The 17,192-nt window shown below is 50.6% G+C and overlaps 1 protein-coding gene across 3 annotated transcripts; it reads left to right on the top strand.

Moving 5' to 3' along the window:
• Positions 1-5,368: 5,368 nt before the first annotated feature.
• On the top strand, positions 5,369-13,023 carry LOC138110200 (G-protein coupled receptor 83-like). Of its 3 annotated transcripts, XM_069014913.1 has the most exons (6): positions 5,369-5,693; positions 5,866-6,142; positions 6,227-6,497; positions 7,270-7,395; positions 8,057-8,190; positions 11,338-13,023. In XM_069014913.1, the coding sequence occupies exons 2-6, from the start codon at positions 6,114-6,116 to the stop codon at positions 11,930-11,932; spliced, it is 1,155 nt and encodes a 384-aa protein (XP_068871014.1). In that variant the 5' UTR covers positions 5,369-5,693; positions 5,866-6,113; the 3' UTR covers positions 11,933-13,023. The 3 variants fall into 3 exon arrangements, with proteins under 3 accessions (XP_068871014.1, XP_068871013.1, XP_068871012.1); XM_069014912.1 differs by having other exon boundaries at positions 5,911-6,497; XM_069014911.1 differs by having other exon boundaries at positions 5,866-6,497.
• Positions 13,024-17,192: the final 4,169 nt, after the last annotated feature.

The raw sequence follows: 17,192 nt of genomic DNA, 5'->3' as shown, positions 1-17,192 counted from the left end.
TTCCAGCAAGGAGGTAATTTCTCTTAACATGCATGTGTTTGCATGCTCCAGCAAATCACATTTCTCCAGTGTGTATTAATCCTTTTTTTCAGGCTGCTTGGAAGGGAATTTGGATGTAAAATAACCAAGATTGCCCCTGAAGCCCCTTTCAGAAAGGACACCCTACTGGCTGTTTTCTGTTCCCTTGGTGGTAAGGTAGTTTAGCTTATAATTTAAAAGCACAATAATCAGTACTTTTGTGTTTGAGCTCTTTAGACCTCCTGGGAAAGTGCCATTTGGATAATGCTCTCCAGATTTTATTGCTGTAATTTCATAACCTCTATTGACTGAATGAGTTGAAAATTAAGTTTTAAATGCTTCAGCACAAGCAACTGTCAGAACTTCCCCTCCTTTCCTTTCCTGGTTGGTTGTGCTTCTGCTTCTATGCATTTGCAAACCCAGAGTGATGGATTTTTGGGACCCTGCTGGGACCCTGCAGCACCTGCTGCAGCTCAGCTTTGCTGAGGCTCCCACCCCCAATGCCCCTCACGAGCTGGTGCCTGTGGTTGTCCTGCTGATCAGGAATCTGGCAGAGCCTCAGCACCCTCTGTCCTCTGGCCGAGCTGCTCCACAGTCCTGGCTGCCCTGGGCTGTGTGGCAGAGCTGCACCCCTGGCTGGGGCACCCATGGCCAGGGGTCGCTGCCAGGGGGAACACAGGAACCTACCTGTCACCAATGCTGGTGGTGGCTGAACCATTCCTCCCAAACCCAGAAACTGGGTAAATATGTAGATCCTGGGGGATCCTTCCCAAGATCCATGAGGGACCCTTCCAGCTGAGTGAGTGAGCTTTCACCAGAGCCCCACAGCTCAGAGGCTTTCTGAGCTGACACATCCCTACAGCTACACACAGACATTTGCCACACAGTGAGGTCCCTGAATCAGGGCCATGGTGGGTGACCTGTCCCCAGATGGAACTCAGCAGGATGCTGCAGCTGCCATCAGCCTCTGCTCAACTGTTCCTTGCTGCCTTTGTCACATCTCTTCCTTTGGTCAGAGTGGCACAACGGACAGAGTTTTGAAGTAAATGTATATTGTACCACTACTTTTCAAGTCATATCTTCATTCTTCCCTTCCTTTGGCGTGTGAGTCATCCCAGCAAACCTGTCATGCCTTAAATTAATTGGGCCTTGGAAGGGGACAGAGATAATGAGCCATTCCTGAATGGCATTTCTTAAAAGCCAGGGAATGTACAGCACAAAGTAGAGTGCTGCCTGAGTCTTCCTCACCTTGTCAAATGAATCCACATCTCTCCTGAGCTTGTGATGGGGTCTGTGTGGTGTCCATAGGCTGCTGGCCTCCAGTCTAGACACCTCCAATGAGAAGCTCCTCTTACAAAGTCCCGCTTCCAGAGCTCCAGTTTTCTGGCCTCAAATCAGTGATGTGCTCACAGAAGGGCTGAATTTGGACACTGTGAGAGGTGGACAAGCTTTGAACTGTTCATCAAAGGCGAGAGGGCTCCTTGTGAGCTCAGTGCAGTGGGGGTGTGAGTGTGGGTTGTGCGTAGTCCCACCTGGAGTGGGGGTGTCCCTGCTCACTAGCCTGTACCTGTGCAGGGGGACTCAAAGAAGCTCTGGCTGGTGCCCCCAAAGAGTGAGCTGCAGGCAGGGACGAGGGAATGAATGTCCCTCATCCCTGAGGGACATGAGTGTCCATACCTACCACACACAGAAAGTGACTTACCCCTCCCACTCTTTGCCAAGTCCCTTTCATTAGCACAGAGTTTTCTGGTAAGGAAAACAGGATTTTTTTTGTTTTGTTTGTTTGTTTTTCTGTCTTGACTACCATGCAGAGGGGGAGAAGAACCAAAGAAGAACTCCTAAAAAGAAAATACACCATAAGGAATGTTCAAGGCTCAGAGGCTTCTGAAGCTGATAGTTCACTCCATCAAAGGACAATGCACATTGATGGGTTGAATTCCCACACGGATGGGCTGCACAAACCCAAAGGCCAGGCTGGAGCACTCAGAGCTGGTAGGACAGCACAGGTAGGAGCTGCCTGTTACTGTTACCTGTTAGGGTTTTGCATCCCATTGAAAATCAGGGAACCAGCAATCAGACAGGAATTGGGTGTGTTGTCAGTCATCCTGTATGACTTTTTTTCCAAGGAGAAACAAAACAAAAAAAAAGCCTGGAGACCCAGCCCCAGTGGGCCACTAGACAAAGCCCATCAGAGTGGGGAGGGGCCACAGTTACAATGGTAGATTGTAATAGATAGTTACAATGGTAATTCTCTTTGTTCTGTCACCCAAACCTTACAGCTGAACCTTGAGGACTATCAAATCCATTATAAAGCTTTTCTTTTCCAACTACCTTGAAACTGCATTATTAGTAGCTATTATGTACTTGTCATTTGTATTTTGAATAATAAAGTCTAAATCGTAACTGTTCACAGGATATCAAATACAATTGTTATGGCATTGCTGCTCTTTTCTTATTTCTCCTTTTGAAGCCCATTTTGTACAACTTGCCCCTCCACCCACTCTCCTGTGCTGAATCTCAGAGCCAGTCAGAGCACATGATAACAGCAGGCTCTGGGCTGACATAATGCACATGAAAGCACTGTTCCCATGTCAGTGGCAACTAATGCCAGATCATACTCTGACCCTGGCGAAATTGAGATTTGTTATCAGGATGACTATTTGCACTTCCCAGTTTCTGCCCCCTGAATTTTCATTTAAGTTGGACAATGAATTTAAAATTTACTTGTAGTTTCTGCTTTAGATATGCAACATCCATTGTTTAGAAATGTGGTGTGTCCATGCCAGGTGAGAGGAGCCTGAAAGCCTCCGTGCTTGGGCTGGAGGAAGGTTCCAGAAGCACTCAGAGAGCCGGGCTCGGGTGGAAGCGCCTGGTGCCGAAGCTCTCACCCTGCTGCCACCTCAGGCAAACCTGAGCTGGGTTATAACACGTGTCTGGGCTGTGCACATTAGTAGCACATGCAATGGAAGGCTTGGTAGTTAACATTTCAGGGCCTCAGCTATACCTTCTGTGCCCTAGAATCTAACAGACAGACACAAATGTCTGAGAGCAAAAGGAGGAGTTCTGCAGCTCCTCAGTTCCAAAGCCTCTGGTGCCTATGTATCTGCACTCTTATTGATTCTTCTGTCCAGAGGGAAACCAGCCCTCCAGAAAACAAAAAGACCTTATGACATTTAAGAGTAAGACACAGAAGGAAAGACAGAGTACCTTTAATACCTCCGGCCTGCAAAGTCTCCTCAGAGAGATAACAGGAGTTTTACTCAAGAAGGACAGGCAGAAAACTCTAACAATTTTATCCCACAACACAACCATTCCTGCTCCTGAAGTGTTTTCTGACAGATGAAAACCAGACAAGCATCAGTCAGAGACTTGTCTAATGACATGGAACACATGGGACTGGCAGCTCCATCAGGGGTCCGAGGGCAGGAGAGGCTGGTCAGGATTATTGCTGTGTCTTAACTCCTTAGCCAGTGAGGGCCTGAGTGTTTCAAGAGGTTCTAGCACATACCTGTAGTTGATAATTTGCACCTGGAGAAAGCTAGCATGCCTGGGATTTTGCTGGAAATATGATTAGACTAAATTCATAGCTCATAGCTCTCCTCTTCTGAGCTTGCAGCTCTAAAGCCAGCGATGATGTATGCCAGCAAGAACAGCATGGGAGGATAAGGAAATGGCTCTTTGGATGCACAATAATCTCACAGCCATAGTGAGAACGGCTTCAGGGGGACTGAAAAATAGCAGAAGCCTCCCAGATCATCTTGCTATAGTGGTAATAAACATCCAGTGTGTCTTTTCTGTAGCTGTCAGGCAAGAAACTCCAGAGAGTAAATGCAAAGCTCATTCTGCTTCTGCTGAAAGCAACTGGAGTTCTGCCACAGGCATGAGCCGGAGCATCTCTTAGACCTGGGAATCCATAAATACAAAATTCTGAGCAAAGAGCCAGTTCCTTGGAAACACACACCAAATATACAGATATTTCCTCCTGCAGAAGGAATTCCTGTCTCCATCTGGACTCTTTTTCTACTATTTGCCGGGAAGATCTTCATTAGTCTCTCCAAGAGCCTATGGCTGACACGGTGCGAGCTGGGATGCTCAGTTTGCTCCATGGCAAACAGACCCCAAACTAGGAAAAACCTCACCTTTAACCTGTCATCATGGTTTATTTGCCCTGATAGAGGTTACAAATACCAGGGACCAGGGTGGACACCAGGGCGCTTGTGAACGACATTTAAAAATGCATTATTAATTGGAATTAGGAAAAATTAGTTAATTTTGAAAATAGAAGTGTTGTTATCATTGGAACACACAGGATGACCGGAGCTGTTTATTGAACTGGCCTGGACTGACAATAAAAGTGAATTCTTGGCTCCACATGTCAGCATGGGACCTTTTCACTTAGAAGTAGAATTTGGAGTCTGACAAGAGGCACGTCCTCTGTGTCCCATGTCCTTCTCATGTGTTCCCCATCCTGTAGCTACTCCCCTGTCTTAGTCCTTGCATGGCTTGGCCACAGCATGGACATGGACAAGAGGAGCAGAGCCATGGACAGGGGAAGGCGATCATGCAGGGGACTGGATATGGACAGGAAAAAACCTTTTTTGTTCTTTTTTTTAATAAGGAATAAGTGACACATGCAGGATGCAAAACGAGAAGGATTATAATACCTAGATTAAAAATATGTTGTCTAAAGTCTTTGAAACTTAAACTGTCTTCTTCTGTGTCAGCATCTGTTAAGAGGGACCCAGGTGTGGGAAAAACACCAAAAAACAAGCGCTGAAACTCCACCAGAAGCCTTTCCGCAAAGATTCGTCCCGGGAGAGGCTTGTGAGGATGGTTTTCACCTTTTCCCGTTAAGGCACTGCCAGGGGGTCTGTAAAACACAGATGCTCCGTGCCCGCTCGCCACTGTGGTGGGCGCTGCCCTCCGCCCTGGCCCCGCAGCGCCGCTTAGCCCGAGTCCGTACCAGCCCCTCCGGGTACCGTGGGAGCAGACTCGGCACCTGCAGGTGCGTGTGTGCGCAGGAAACCGCGGCACTAATTAACTCCCGGTAACGACTCCCGGGCCGGTGGGGCCCCGCCCGCACTGTATTATGAATGGAGCAGCCCCGCTCCCCGAGCCCCGCCCCGAGCGGCGACTCCGCTGCCACCGGCCGCACGTGCGGGGCGTGCAGGGGGTGCGCGGTGCGGTGCGGAGAGCGCACGGGGTGAGAGGGAGTGCACAAGGTGCGCGGGGCTGTGCGGAGAGTGCGCGGGGTGAGAGGGAGTGCGCAAGGTGCGCGGTGCGGTGCGGAGAGCGCGCGGGGTGAGAGGGAGTGCGCAAGGTGCGCGGGGCTGTGCGGAGAGTGCGCGGGGTGAGAGGGAGTGCGCAAGGTGCGCGGCGCGGTGCGGAGAGTGCGCGGGGTGAGAGGGAGTGCGCAAGGTGCGCGGCGCGGTGCGGAGAGCGCGCGGGGTGCGTGCGGCGCAGGGGTGCGGTGCGGAGGGTGCGCGGCGGTGAGTGCAGAGGGCGCGGCGCGGCGCGGGCAGTGGGCGCTGCGGGGTGTGTTGTGAGCGGGGTGTGTGCAGTGCGAGGTGTGTGGGGTGTGCGGTGCGGGGTGTCCTGCGCGGGGAGCCGGAAGAGCCGCTGTTGCCCCTTGGGACCGGAGGCCGAAGGGGACAAAAACGGCCGGGCAGTGCGAGGTAAGTGAGGGGGGGTAAGGGTAGGAGTTAGGGAGGGGGATGAGGGTGGGGAGTTTGGTTTCTCCTTGTGGTTGGAGTGTGCAGGGAACCGGCATGTAATCATGCTGTAGTGTATGCACTGTCACATACAGACCTATCTGGTCCAGGAAGTGAAGTGTTGGTTTCTATTCAGAATTCAGATTTCAGTTGCTGGAAAGACATCTTTGGATTTGTTTAGAGCGGAAGGCGAGTGTTTCTGCATTGGGAAGAAATTCCTGCGACAGCAGCACGGGATGGTCAGGGAGCTTGCTTGAGCCCAGAGCTCACCTGTGAAGTTCTTGCTCTTCTTGATATGTGAGAGAAAGTGTGGTCTCAAACCAGCCCCTTTTGGACACACCATTGGAACTGTTCCTCAGCAGGAAAGACTGGGGTTGACCTACCATGTCTCACTCACTGCTTCAGCCATACAGGTCACAGGTGATGGGGTTTCTTGGGGAGTTTGACCATTACTCTTCACTGGCCAAACTCATGTCCATCTACCACGCAACTAACAGGACCGTCTTCAACTGGACGGAGAGCCGCATTGTTGAGTGGGAGAAATTTGCTGAGCTGGCTAAATATGAGCCAGAATCCCAGAAACCAACAGTGAAAGCGCTCCTAATTGTGGCGTACTCGGTCATTATTGTCATGTCTCTCTTTGGGAACATGCTGGTGTGTCACGTGGTGCTGAAGAACAAGAGGATGCACTCAGCCACCAGCCTGTTCATCGCTAACCTGGCAGTGTCAGACATCATGATCACACTGCTCAACACACCTTTCACCTTGGTAAGTAGCTGGTCTTGCTGTCCCTTCAGCCAGGACAGGAGTCTCCCTCCCACCAGAACTCTGCCTGGTAGTCACAGGCTTTTCTTCTAGGGCTGAGGTGGGAACCCAACACCACCAAGTCTAACTGATAGCTCTCCCAGGCAAGTAAAACACTGTTCAGCAACCTGTGGGCTCTCTGTTTCTCTGTTAAGACTCTGTAACTCCTAGAAACTCTGAAGTCTCTCCATGTGTGCTATGAAACCCCAGCAAGAGCTTTTTGGGTGATGAGAACAAGTGCCTGGGTGAACATGTGTTTTTAATGCTCATGCAGGAGAGCACTAGAGAGTCCCTTAGTGAGTCAGAACAGTCTGAATGCCAGTCATACTGGGTGAGTGGAAGAAAGTAGTCACACTTTTCAGAGATGCCAGCTGGATAAAGGCTTCAATGAAATCTCTCCAGATCTGACAGTGGGGTTGATATCAACCCTTGGTCCACTTTTTCCAAATATAGTTGTTAGTGTAATAAAAAGTTATTACCACTGTTCACAAGCAATGTCTTTAGAACAGGCCAGGAGGGCTGTGGTAGCTCCACTTCATAATCAGCAGGGTTTGACCCCATAAACTCTTCTGTAGAGGTGTTTCAGAGACCGGGATAGCTGATCTTTCTTTAAGTTTCAGGTGAAGCTGCCCAACCAGCCAGAACCCCTGAGCCAGCTCGGGTTCCAGCCAAGGGACTTCCCCATGTATTTGTTTTCAGCACATTTTCTGTCTGATGAGCTGTTGTTTCTCTTCAGGTCCGGTTTGTGAACAGCACATGGATTTTTGGAAAGGCCATGTGCCACATCAGCCGCTTTGTGCAGTACTGCTCCCTCCACGTCTCCACACTGACCCTGACAGCCATAGCTCTCGACAGGCACCAGGTGACACTGCCCTCCCCTCTTCCTTCCAAGGCTCTGGGAGGAGACTTGAGCTGTGAGAAGTTTTTACCCATGTCTCTCCGTGGCCATGGCAAACGCTGGCTGTGTGTCCAGTGCAGGGCAGCAAGGACAGCCCAGGCCATGTGCTTATCCCTAGCAATCACTCCTCTTCCCTGTGCTATTGTCAAATAGTAAGTTCCAGACTATCAGATTTTATCAGCTTAAAGATCTAATAAAGAAAATTTTATGGAAGGTGAGTTTCTGCCTCAGCAGAGGGGAGAAAAGCTCAGCTTCACAGGCCCAGCTAGAACAAGAGACATTTCTTATATAGTTCATACAGAATAAACAAACATACCCCTGAGTGAAGACCATTGTGTGGATATCTTTTTTTTTGTTGACCTAATGTAGCCCCCAGCTTAAGGAAAATGGTTCTCACAGAACAAGATAAAGGATGAAGTTTGAAAGTTCTTCTGAGCAAACTGAGAAGTTCAATGTTTCCCATTTTCCAGGTCACTCTAATGAACAGGACATTTTCCTAATCATGGCTGTCATTTTCCTCTCATTAGCTGTGTTAGGTTATGTCACAAACCACCCACCCCCCATGTGGGCTGTGAGGGCCTTTGCTTCCCGTGAGAGAAGAGTCATGATGGAGTCTCTGTTGCAGGTCATCCTGAACCCGCTGAAGCAGAGGATGTCCCTGACGAAGGGAGCTCTGAGCATCTCTGTTATCTGGCTGATGGCAACCTGTTTCTCCCTGCCCCATGCCATCTACCAAAAGCTTTTCCAGTATAACTACAGGTGAGTGATCTCCCCTTCCCAGTGAGTGTGTGGAGGTCTGGCAGCCCTTGTGCAGTGCCACTCACTCAGCAGGGAGGGGGTTGGAGTGTCCCAGGCATGGGGACAGTGGTGTGGGATGAGAGGGTGTTGGTGTATGGGTGAGATCCCACTTCCCACAGCAGAGGCTGGGGCTGTGGAAGAGCCTGCTGCCCGGGGTTTGTTCTTGCCACTTCCCACATACCCAGATGAGGGTCTGGGTCCCACTCCCAGCCACGTGCTGGGGCAGTCCCAGGCATAGCCGGGCTGGGGCACAGACATTAGTGACACATACCTCCTCCAGTGCCATGGCCTTGCCAGGAGAGGCTCTGTTCCGAGAAGGTAATTTTCTCCTGAGGGACTTTCCTCTTCCCTCCTTTTGCCTGCTCAGCTCCTCAGACCCAACAAGACCAAGCCCATCCAACTTGCTCAGGCAGGGAGGAGAGAGTCAAACTGCAGTTTCAAAAAGAAAGAAAATAAACTTCCTGTTGGGAATACCTGTGCTGACATCTCCAAAGCTCTGCAGGGAGCAGGAGCGGGGGATCACCCTGGTTTGTCAGCAGAGCCACCAATCCCTCTTCCCCAGGACTTCATACATTGAGTCTCAGGTTGTGACTTCCCTGTATTTCATCCATGTGGATTTACGAAGCAGGACCAACCTTCCCTGAAGCTTGAGGTTCCTCTGCCCAATGTTACACTAATGAGAAAAACAAAGAGAATCCCCCACCCCCTCCTTCTGAAGCAGGGCTGTGGGGGACCAGTGTGGAGTTGGGGGGACCCAGTGAGGGGCAGGTGAAGGTCCAGTGCTTTGGCAGGAACCAGAGCTGTCCTGGTATGCCATGGTGCCTCCCTGCAGGAAAGGGAGCTCTTTGCTTGGCTGAACACAGTGACAGAGGATGAAGTGGAATTTAACATCCACATGAGGACTGCTGAAATATAAGAAAATACAGAAGGTTCTGATACAGAGGGAAAGAAAGAAAAAGAAAAATAAGCTTCTGCTTTTAATATCTCCCACAAAAGGCCCAGCAATGGCACTTGTCTCTGCTGTAACCCTCTGCCAGGGAGAAATACAGAATCCAAACTTTGGGGTTGCTTTGCCCTTGCAGTCCTTTCCTCTGTGGTACCCAGCCTGTTCTGTCCCTCCTGTCCCCACCAGCCTGTGGCATTGCTGTGACCTCTCCTGTCTAGAAAACAGTCCGTAACAGTACCCAAGTGGGATTTTTGTGGCGGGTGTCACGCTGCTGGTGCTGCCCTTCGCAGGAATGCCAGCCTCGAGGCCAAGGGGATAAACTTACCATGACCTGTATTTTCAGGCTGAGATCAGCATCCCAGGGAGTGGGGCAAGGAGACGCTGACAGGCAGTAGGAATGAGATTTCTATTGTAGATATTGACCTTCTCTATAAAGGACAAATCTAATTTCCTGCAGCCCAGCTAAGTCCCTCCTGTTGGTGAGGCAGGGGAGCGTGAGTGCCTGCATAGGCTGTCACTGCTTTTTGTGTACGAGGGGCTGCACCAGCTAGAAGTGTGACTGGGGCTTCGCAGTCCTCCCCTGCCTGTGCTTGTGCCTGATGTGACTGAGATACTCAGGGGATATCATACCTCCAACTGTCCAGACTGTAAACACAGGGCAGGGTTACTCCATGCTTGCATTGCTCCGCAGCTGTGCTTGGGGATTAGGGAACAAATTGCTCATGAATGAACGAACGCTATGATCTGTTTCGGGGCACCTGTCCTCTGCTCATCCTTTGGCATGGCCAGAGGAAACCGAGCCCCGTGTTGGCACAAGGCAGCTCAGCGATATAAGGACTTCCAGGACATGCTATTCCTGTCCCTGCTTTCCATTGAAAAAAAAAATCCCAGTTGTAATATTGCTTGTAATAGCTCTGCAGGGCCAGGGCTCCTGAGATTCCTACCAGGGAGTGGTTAGGGTTCTGGGATGGGAAACAGGAGCTCCACCAACATCCATCTCTGGCTGCACTACACAGCAGCACATCTGAGTCCCTGATCGTACCAGAATTCACCAAAATATTGCCTTGTCACATCCCCTTTGGCAGGTCCCCTGTGCCAGGGGTGAGTCAGATCCAGGGGAGGAAAAGCCAAGACTGCAGTTCAGAAAGGATGATTTTCCCTTCTGCGTCAGTTCCCATCTTGAGTGGCATCTCCAGGTCCTCCAAACTCGGTGGACCCATTGTCACTTCTCTGACCTCATCCCCTGCTCCAGCTGCCTGTTCTCAACAGTCTCCTATTTGTGGCACAAAAGGCAGCTCCAGTGGTTGAAAACAGGATATTAAAGATACTAATCAATACTGCAATGAACAGTACAGCTTGATGAGGGCTAAAATCTGTGCTGAATAGAGGAGAACAGAGGACAAGGGATGAAGAGAGAAGAGTAAAATGGAATAAGAGAAAGAAAAAGAGAGGGGAAAGGAAATAAAAGGAGAAAACATCCACTGGAAATAAATTCCATCACTTCCAGTCACCAGCTGCAGGGTGTGGAGGGGACACGTGGTGCAGCAAAGGGTGCTGGGCCTGAGCCACTGCTGGCCAGGCAGTGGGAACACACCCGGATCCTGGGCCTGGATGGGATGGGACAGGTGTACGGGGGTTGTTAAAATGAGCTGTTGTGTATGATTACACTCAGTTCTTCTGTCAGTTAATTGTCAGTGGTTCAACTGGAGCCAAGTGACCAATCATCACACCAGTTTTAAGAGGTAGCAGGAAGGTGGTAGGAGCTGATGGCAAGGGAATGGTGGGTAGGGAAGGGAGGTGGGTTGGTCATGCCTGTAAGGCTTTCTCACAGCCTCCAGCCCTTCCCTCCCCTCCAGAACAGCTTTGGCTTAGAGCTGCTACAGCGTCTCTCGCTGAGGGATCCTGTGCTGGGGGGTATGGCAGGGTGAGGGGTCCTGGCTGCTGAGGGGCACAGAAGGGTGGGTGCTCCCGTGGAGGGCAGAGGCTGCAGGTCCAGCCTGAGAGAGACATGTCATGTGGCTCTGTATCCTCCCTCTGTCCGCACTACACCTCTGAGCAGCTGGCTGTGGGCAGTGTGAGACCCCCACTGTGGTTTGCTGAGCCAGCAGCACCCATGTGACAGCAATGGCCATGTGCTCGATCTATATTTCTTCATTTTCAAGGGAAGCCACTGTCCGGAGTCTGTGCCTTCCTGATTTCCCTGAGCCTGCAGAGTTGGTCTGGAAGTATCTGGACCTGTCTACCTTTCTCCTTCTTTACCTCCTGCCTCTGCTGATTATCACTGTCACCTACATGCGTCTGGCCAAGAAGCTGTGGCTCCGCAATGCCATCGGGGACATCACCACGCAGCAGTACGTCACCCACCACAGGAACAAGAAGAAGAGCATCAAGATGCTGATGCTGGTGGTGGTGGTCTTTGCGATCTGCTGGTTCCCCCTGAACTGCTACGTGGTGCTCATCTCCAGTCTGGGCATCAAGACAAAGAACTCGCTCTATTTTGCCCTGCACTGGTTTGCCATGAGCAGCACTTGCTACAACCCCTTCATCTACTGCTGGCTGAACGAGAACTTCCGTGCAGAGCTCCGGTCCCTGCTCTGCATCTGCCAGAAGGCGCCACAGGCTCAGGACCAGGTGCTGCCACCCAGGGCCATGTCCTGCCGTGGGGCATGGTTGGAGCAGGCCAGGTGCAGGAAGGGACCTGCCTCCCAGGCCAGCTGCTCCACTGGGAACCTCCCAATGGCCAACACGGACCTGTGAGCCACGGGGCTGAGGGGAGTTACCTGGTTGCGGGAGGCATCAAAGGGCATCTCCCAGTCTCTCCTCAGGAGCCAGTGTTGCTGCTCTGTTTTTTTACTGCTGACTTTTGGCTGGTCTCACTGTAGCCCCTCCTCTGCTTGGCATGGTGGGCACACAGCCTCTCCAGCACTCTACCAGTAGAACCCGTGCTGCAGCTGGCCCAGGGGGCAGGAATATGTACAGGGGGCATGGAGCTTCTCAGACAGAGTGATCTACTTTCAGGCTTTCTCATTTATTGCTATCAGAGGGAGTGGACCTGGGTTTCCATCACTGGGCTGAGTCACTGGCCTGTAACATGTGCCATAGTGGGGGGCTATGCACAGCAGTAGAAAAGGATCTGTGATGACAGGTGTTTGAAGGAAGATCTTGGACATGCAGATGAACTCCATCCGTAGGGAGTCTCACCAGTTAGTGTATAGCAAAGTATCCAACAGAGGTAAGGATTGTTAACAGCCATTTTCCTCAGATTCTGCTGCCCCTCCTGCCCTCTGTCCCACCCACAGCAGCTGGAAGCCACCCTCAGACAAGGGGAGCAGGGATGCACCCTAGGAGCCATGGCCATAGGCTCAGAGGGCATGGTGACAGACTAATGTAGTTAATTGAGAAGTTCTTTTTATTATAAACATTAATTCAGTAGAGAGCTACACTGGCACTTTACAAAAGGCCACAAAATATTTCATCAGGGCTGTAGCATTGACTCACTGAAGAATAGAATCATTCTGCATTGTTACTAGTTGCTGTGAAAGTCTCATTTAAACAACAGGAGGGCAAGAAAGGGCCGTAAGGAATGTCCTGTGAGAAGCAACCGAGGATTCTGGGGCTGTCTAGTTGGTGCAAACCAGGTGATGGATTCCAGAAGCCCAAGGGCAGCCATATCTGCTGGGGGGCTCCTGGTCTGCCCTGGTGATAGCCTAGACAGAGCTTCTGCCCAGAGAGGCAGTGGGGGGGCCTGAGTGACTTGAGGGAATAAGGACATACTCCCACCACCTTCCTGAGGGAAGATAAGCCAGACCAAAGAAGGAAAATTAAGGACTGTTTGGTTTGGTTTTTTTGTTCTGTTTTTTTTTTTTTTTGTTTTTTTTTTGTTTTTTTTTGTTTTTTTTTTTTTTTTTTTTTTTTTGTTTTTTTTTTTTTGTTATTTTCCATTTGTGCAGTGAGAAAGAACAGGACAGAAAGGAGGGGGGTCCTTTCTTCAGGCCACTTGACCCCAGTTGGGTACCTCGGGTGTGCACTGCAATTCCTGCACCAGAAGAAAACAGCAGAACACGAGGAGTGGCAGCAGGAATGGGTGAATACTTGGTCCCTGAGGCACTTTGCTTGGAGCTCACAATTATTGAACATGGGAATTCAAAGCTGTCTGTGCTGGGTGCCAGCGCTCTCTTCCCTCACTGTACAGCAGGGTTTGTTTTCAGTCAAAAAACATAATTGTAAGTTTTTCAAAATGTTAAAATCATGTCTAATTAATGAGCATCACTTCATTTAATTATTAAGAGAAGCTATCATTTGCTTTTTTACTGTTCCTCACCCCTCATTAGCTTTTGGTAGCAGCTCTCAAACTGCCATGTATTGTCTTTTATATTTCTTAGGTTTTCCTTCCTTTCTTTCCTTAAATGGCTTAATAACGTTTTTTTCTGGAGGAATCCAAGCCCTTACTCCAAAGAAGTGGGTCTCTCCACACTCCCTTGATCTTCTGCTAATCCCTGTAGTTAGCGATCTCTTGCTGTCAGAAATAACCTGGCTGGTTTTCCTTGGATCTGTCAATTGCAGCATCTCCTCATTGCTGAATTTTTCTCCCCTAAATGGGCAGGATGTAAGAGCTGACTGTATCGAATCTCCGTAACGGCTCAGCTATCTGGACTGATAATTATCAATGCCTGAGTGAGATTCAGGGCCTTGCATGCTTTGCCCAATGCCCCAAGGCTCCTGTATCACTTGAGGATGCCCTAACTCCCAGCAGCTCTCAGGCAAACATAGAATGCACAATATATATAAAAAAGTATAACCTGAGCGTTGTTTGACTGGGGCAAGGACAGCACCTGAGGGCAGGAGGCTGCATCCCTGCTGGACTCCAAGCCAGGCTTTGGAAAAGGGAGTCTGTGAAAGTCGGCTTCTGCTGGGTCTGAGTCAACTCAGCATGTAAATAGATGCTTAAACATTCCTTAATCTGTCTCCAGTCCCGCCGCCCACCTGTGGAAATGGCTTCCTGAGCGGCGCCGGGATCCAAGGGAGAGCTTCCAGAGACAGGACCAAGGATGTGCTCCCGCTCCCAGCCGGACAGTGCCGGTGGGCGCACGGTCCTGCCCCGGCCGGGGCAGCAGCAGCGCTGTTTGTGTCCTGCAGACCCGGAGCTGGAACCGGACAGGAGAGTGGGCTGTGAGGAGAATCCTCCGCCATGAGGAGACCCCTCCCTCTTCCTATCTGTGGACCGAGCCCTCACCCGGTGCCTTCGGTGGCTGTGGCGCGGCTCCCTCGGCCGGCGAAGCCCCCGCGGGGCAGAACCTCGAGGGAGAATTTGGAGGGCAGATTATTGAAACACTGAGTCACCACAAGTCTACTCCCGGGAAACTATTTGAGCACACACAAATCAGTGTGAAAGATCCAACGAGACATGTCTGAGTGATTAACAGCCCAAATTTATTAAGGTTAGCTCATGCCAAATGCAGCAGAGTGCCTTCAGCAGAGTTGCTGATGAAGACGATAACAGAGAACACAGTGCAGGGGATACCTGAATTCCAGAGACAAATCCTCTTATATAGCCCCACCACATAATGAACAAAGAAACCACAGCATGCCAACTAGATTAACAAAAAGCTAGCAGAAAAACCCCCACAATGAGTCAGAAAACTAGCTCAGGAAGGAGAAACAGAATACAATCATCATCACTTAGCTCTTCAAGTGGAAAACAGTACGGAGGGGCTGGCCAAAGCACGCTGCAGGGATAAAGGGGAATGTCCTCAGTTAAATCCATCTTAAGCCCTGGAAGTGGGGGTGTAGGTGGGCCAGTGTCAGACCATCTTCTTGCACTGAGAAATAACTCGGCATCTTCAGTCACTCACAGATCAGGGAAGGAAGGAGCTCGACCCTTACCTGGGAGACTGGATGTGAAAGGCACACCCCGAATTCCTGCGTGGGAGATGATGTGCAGCTGCCCTGTGCCCCAGGCAGCAGGAAAGTCGGTCCCTTGAGCCCGGGCACACAGCTCTGCCCTCTCACCGACTGTGGAGACAACCCGCCTGCCCCCCAAAGAACCCACCTGTCCCCGAAGAACCCACCTGCCCCCACAGAACCTGCCTGCTCTCTCCCGCCGCCTCCCCCCGCCACTACTTCTGCGCTGCGGTGGGCAAAGGAACGCTTCTGATCTCCCAGACTTTGGATGGAGCCCAGGCAGGAATACCGGCAAGTGAGGGCAGGTCTAGCACCAGGCACAGCGTGCAGCCAGCGCTTGGTTTGAAGACTACTGGCATTTCACAAGCTGCCCTGTCCTACCAGCGCTCAGCAGTGATCCCCACCCCAGTTCCAGGTTCTGTTCCTAAACTGCTCTCCTGAGGTGATACCAGAGTACTCCCAGTGCTTGGCTCTTCCCAGTCTGTGCCAAGCAGGTACATTGGAGGCCCCTCTCTCCCCAGATGGGCTGTTGATGTTGGGTGTCTGCACTGGAGCAGGACTAATGTCCTTTGGGGTCCCTGATGGGATGGGGCAGGGGGCCAGCAGCAGGTACCAAAGGCTGCTCTGAGCAGTGCTGGAGAGAGCCAGGAGGGACTGGCCAGAGCAGGCAGGGGTGTGGGCGCTGTGCCTGGGGGTGTGCTGGAGCAAACCCTCCCTCGGGAGCTCACATGGAGTCCCCACAGGCAGCAAATCAAAAGCACCTCTTGCCCTGCTCCCCAGCCCTGGTGTTTTGTTCTTTGCCTTGGTATAAAGGGCTGGATTAATGTACTTGGCCCTTGACTGATGTTTCACTCCCCCAGCAGCCCACACTGGCTGATGCTGCCCAGTTCAGTAGTGCCAAATTGCAGAAGGACACTGCGGCGAGCTGTCAGTGGAGAGCAGCTCTCACTTAACCAGAGGCGAGAGGGAAAAAATAGTAATAAACCCCCCCAAAAGCCACAGTCTTTGCAAGAACCGGGTCTGATTGTACAACAGAGTAGTCTGTCACTTGAAGAGACTTCTCCATGACAGGCCCATAAAAGTCTCCTTGGCAGATGAGAACAGACTAATTACTTTATAAAATCAGATGAATGGACAATCTAATGCATCTGCTGGAGACAAACCCAACTGCTTTATGGGACACTGTAAGGGGCAAGTACAGGGTGTGTCCCCATTAATGGAATTTCTGCTTATTACTTCACAATTAATGGGGCTTTAGAGCATCAAGGTTTATACCCTCTATATCATTCCCACATGCTTTCATTGCATACATCTGTATCCGATCCACACTGTGTCCTGCAGGCTGTGGGACCTTGGTGGTCTCCTGTCTCCAGGATTTCTGCTCTGTAGGGACCTGCAGTTGGTGTTTGTAGCTGACAGCAGCAACAGGGATTTTCAAAGCCTCATTCTGACCATTCCTTGCTGTTCCTACAGCACTGCAGAAGACATTTCCATTTCAAACCCACACTTGGAGCCAAGCTGAACACCACAATCAGTGTGATTCTGGGGTGGCCAGACTGTGGGTACCGATAGGAGATAATTTATGATACCTAAAAAAATGATGGCAGCAAGTTTCAGAGCAGCAGATTTTGTTTCTATTTTTGAGACAGACAGTATTTGTTTGCAGCCACATCCTGTCTCAGGCAGTTTTCCACAGGAATGAAGCAATCAATTAATCAATGGTCTCAACCTTTCGCAGCTTCCTTCATCTTCCACAGCTTATTTTGACCCTTTACTGGTGATATATGCCAAACATGGCAGAATTCAGAATACAAGGAGTGCCTGGATCACTTCAGTGATGGATTTACCACAGTTCCACCAGTGGGGAGTTGCAGTAGGCTGGGTGGCTCTGCGCTGTTTCGGACAGTTTCATTTGCTTTTGAACTGTAATGCACTGCTCAGACCTTTCACCTTCAGGTTAATAAACCAAGTCTCTCCTAAAGGCTGGAAAGGAATTGAGTTTTAGTTTTTACCATTACAGTATTTCTTTCACAGTACGTTGTCATTCCTGAACTCCACAGTTCAGTTATTTAACTGTTCATCTCCATTTCCCACCCTGTTCTGGAATTAAACACAC

The sequence above is a fragment of the Aphelocoma coerulescens genome, chromosome 4A (genome assembly GCF_041296385.1).
Source record: "Aphelocoma coerulescens isolate FSJ_1873_10779 chromosome 4A, UR_Acoe_1.0, whole genome shotgun sequence".
Taxonomy (NCBI): domain Eukaryota; kingdom Metazoa; phylum Chordata; class Aves; order Passeriformes; family Corvidae; genus Aphelocoma; species Aphelocoma coerulescens.
This window is presented reverse-complemented; position numbering and strand designations above follow the sequence as displayed.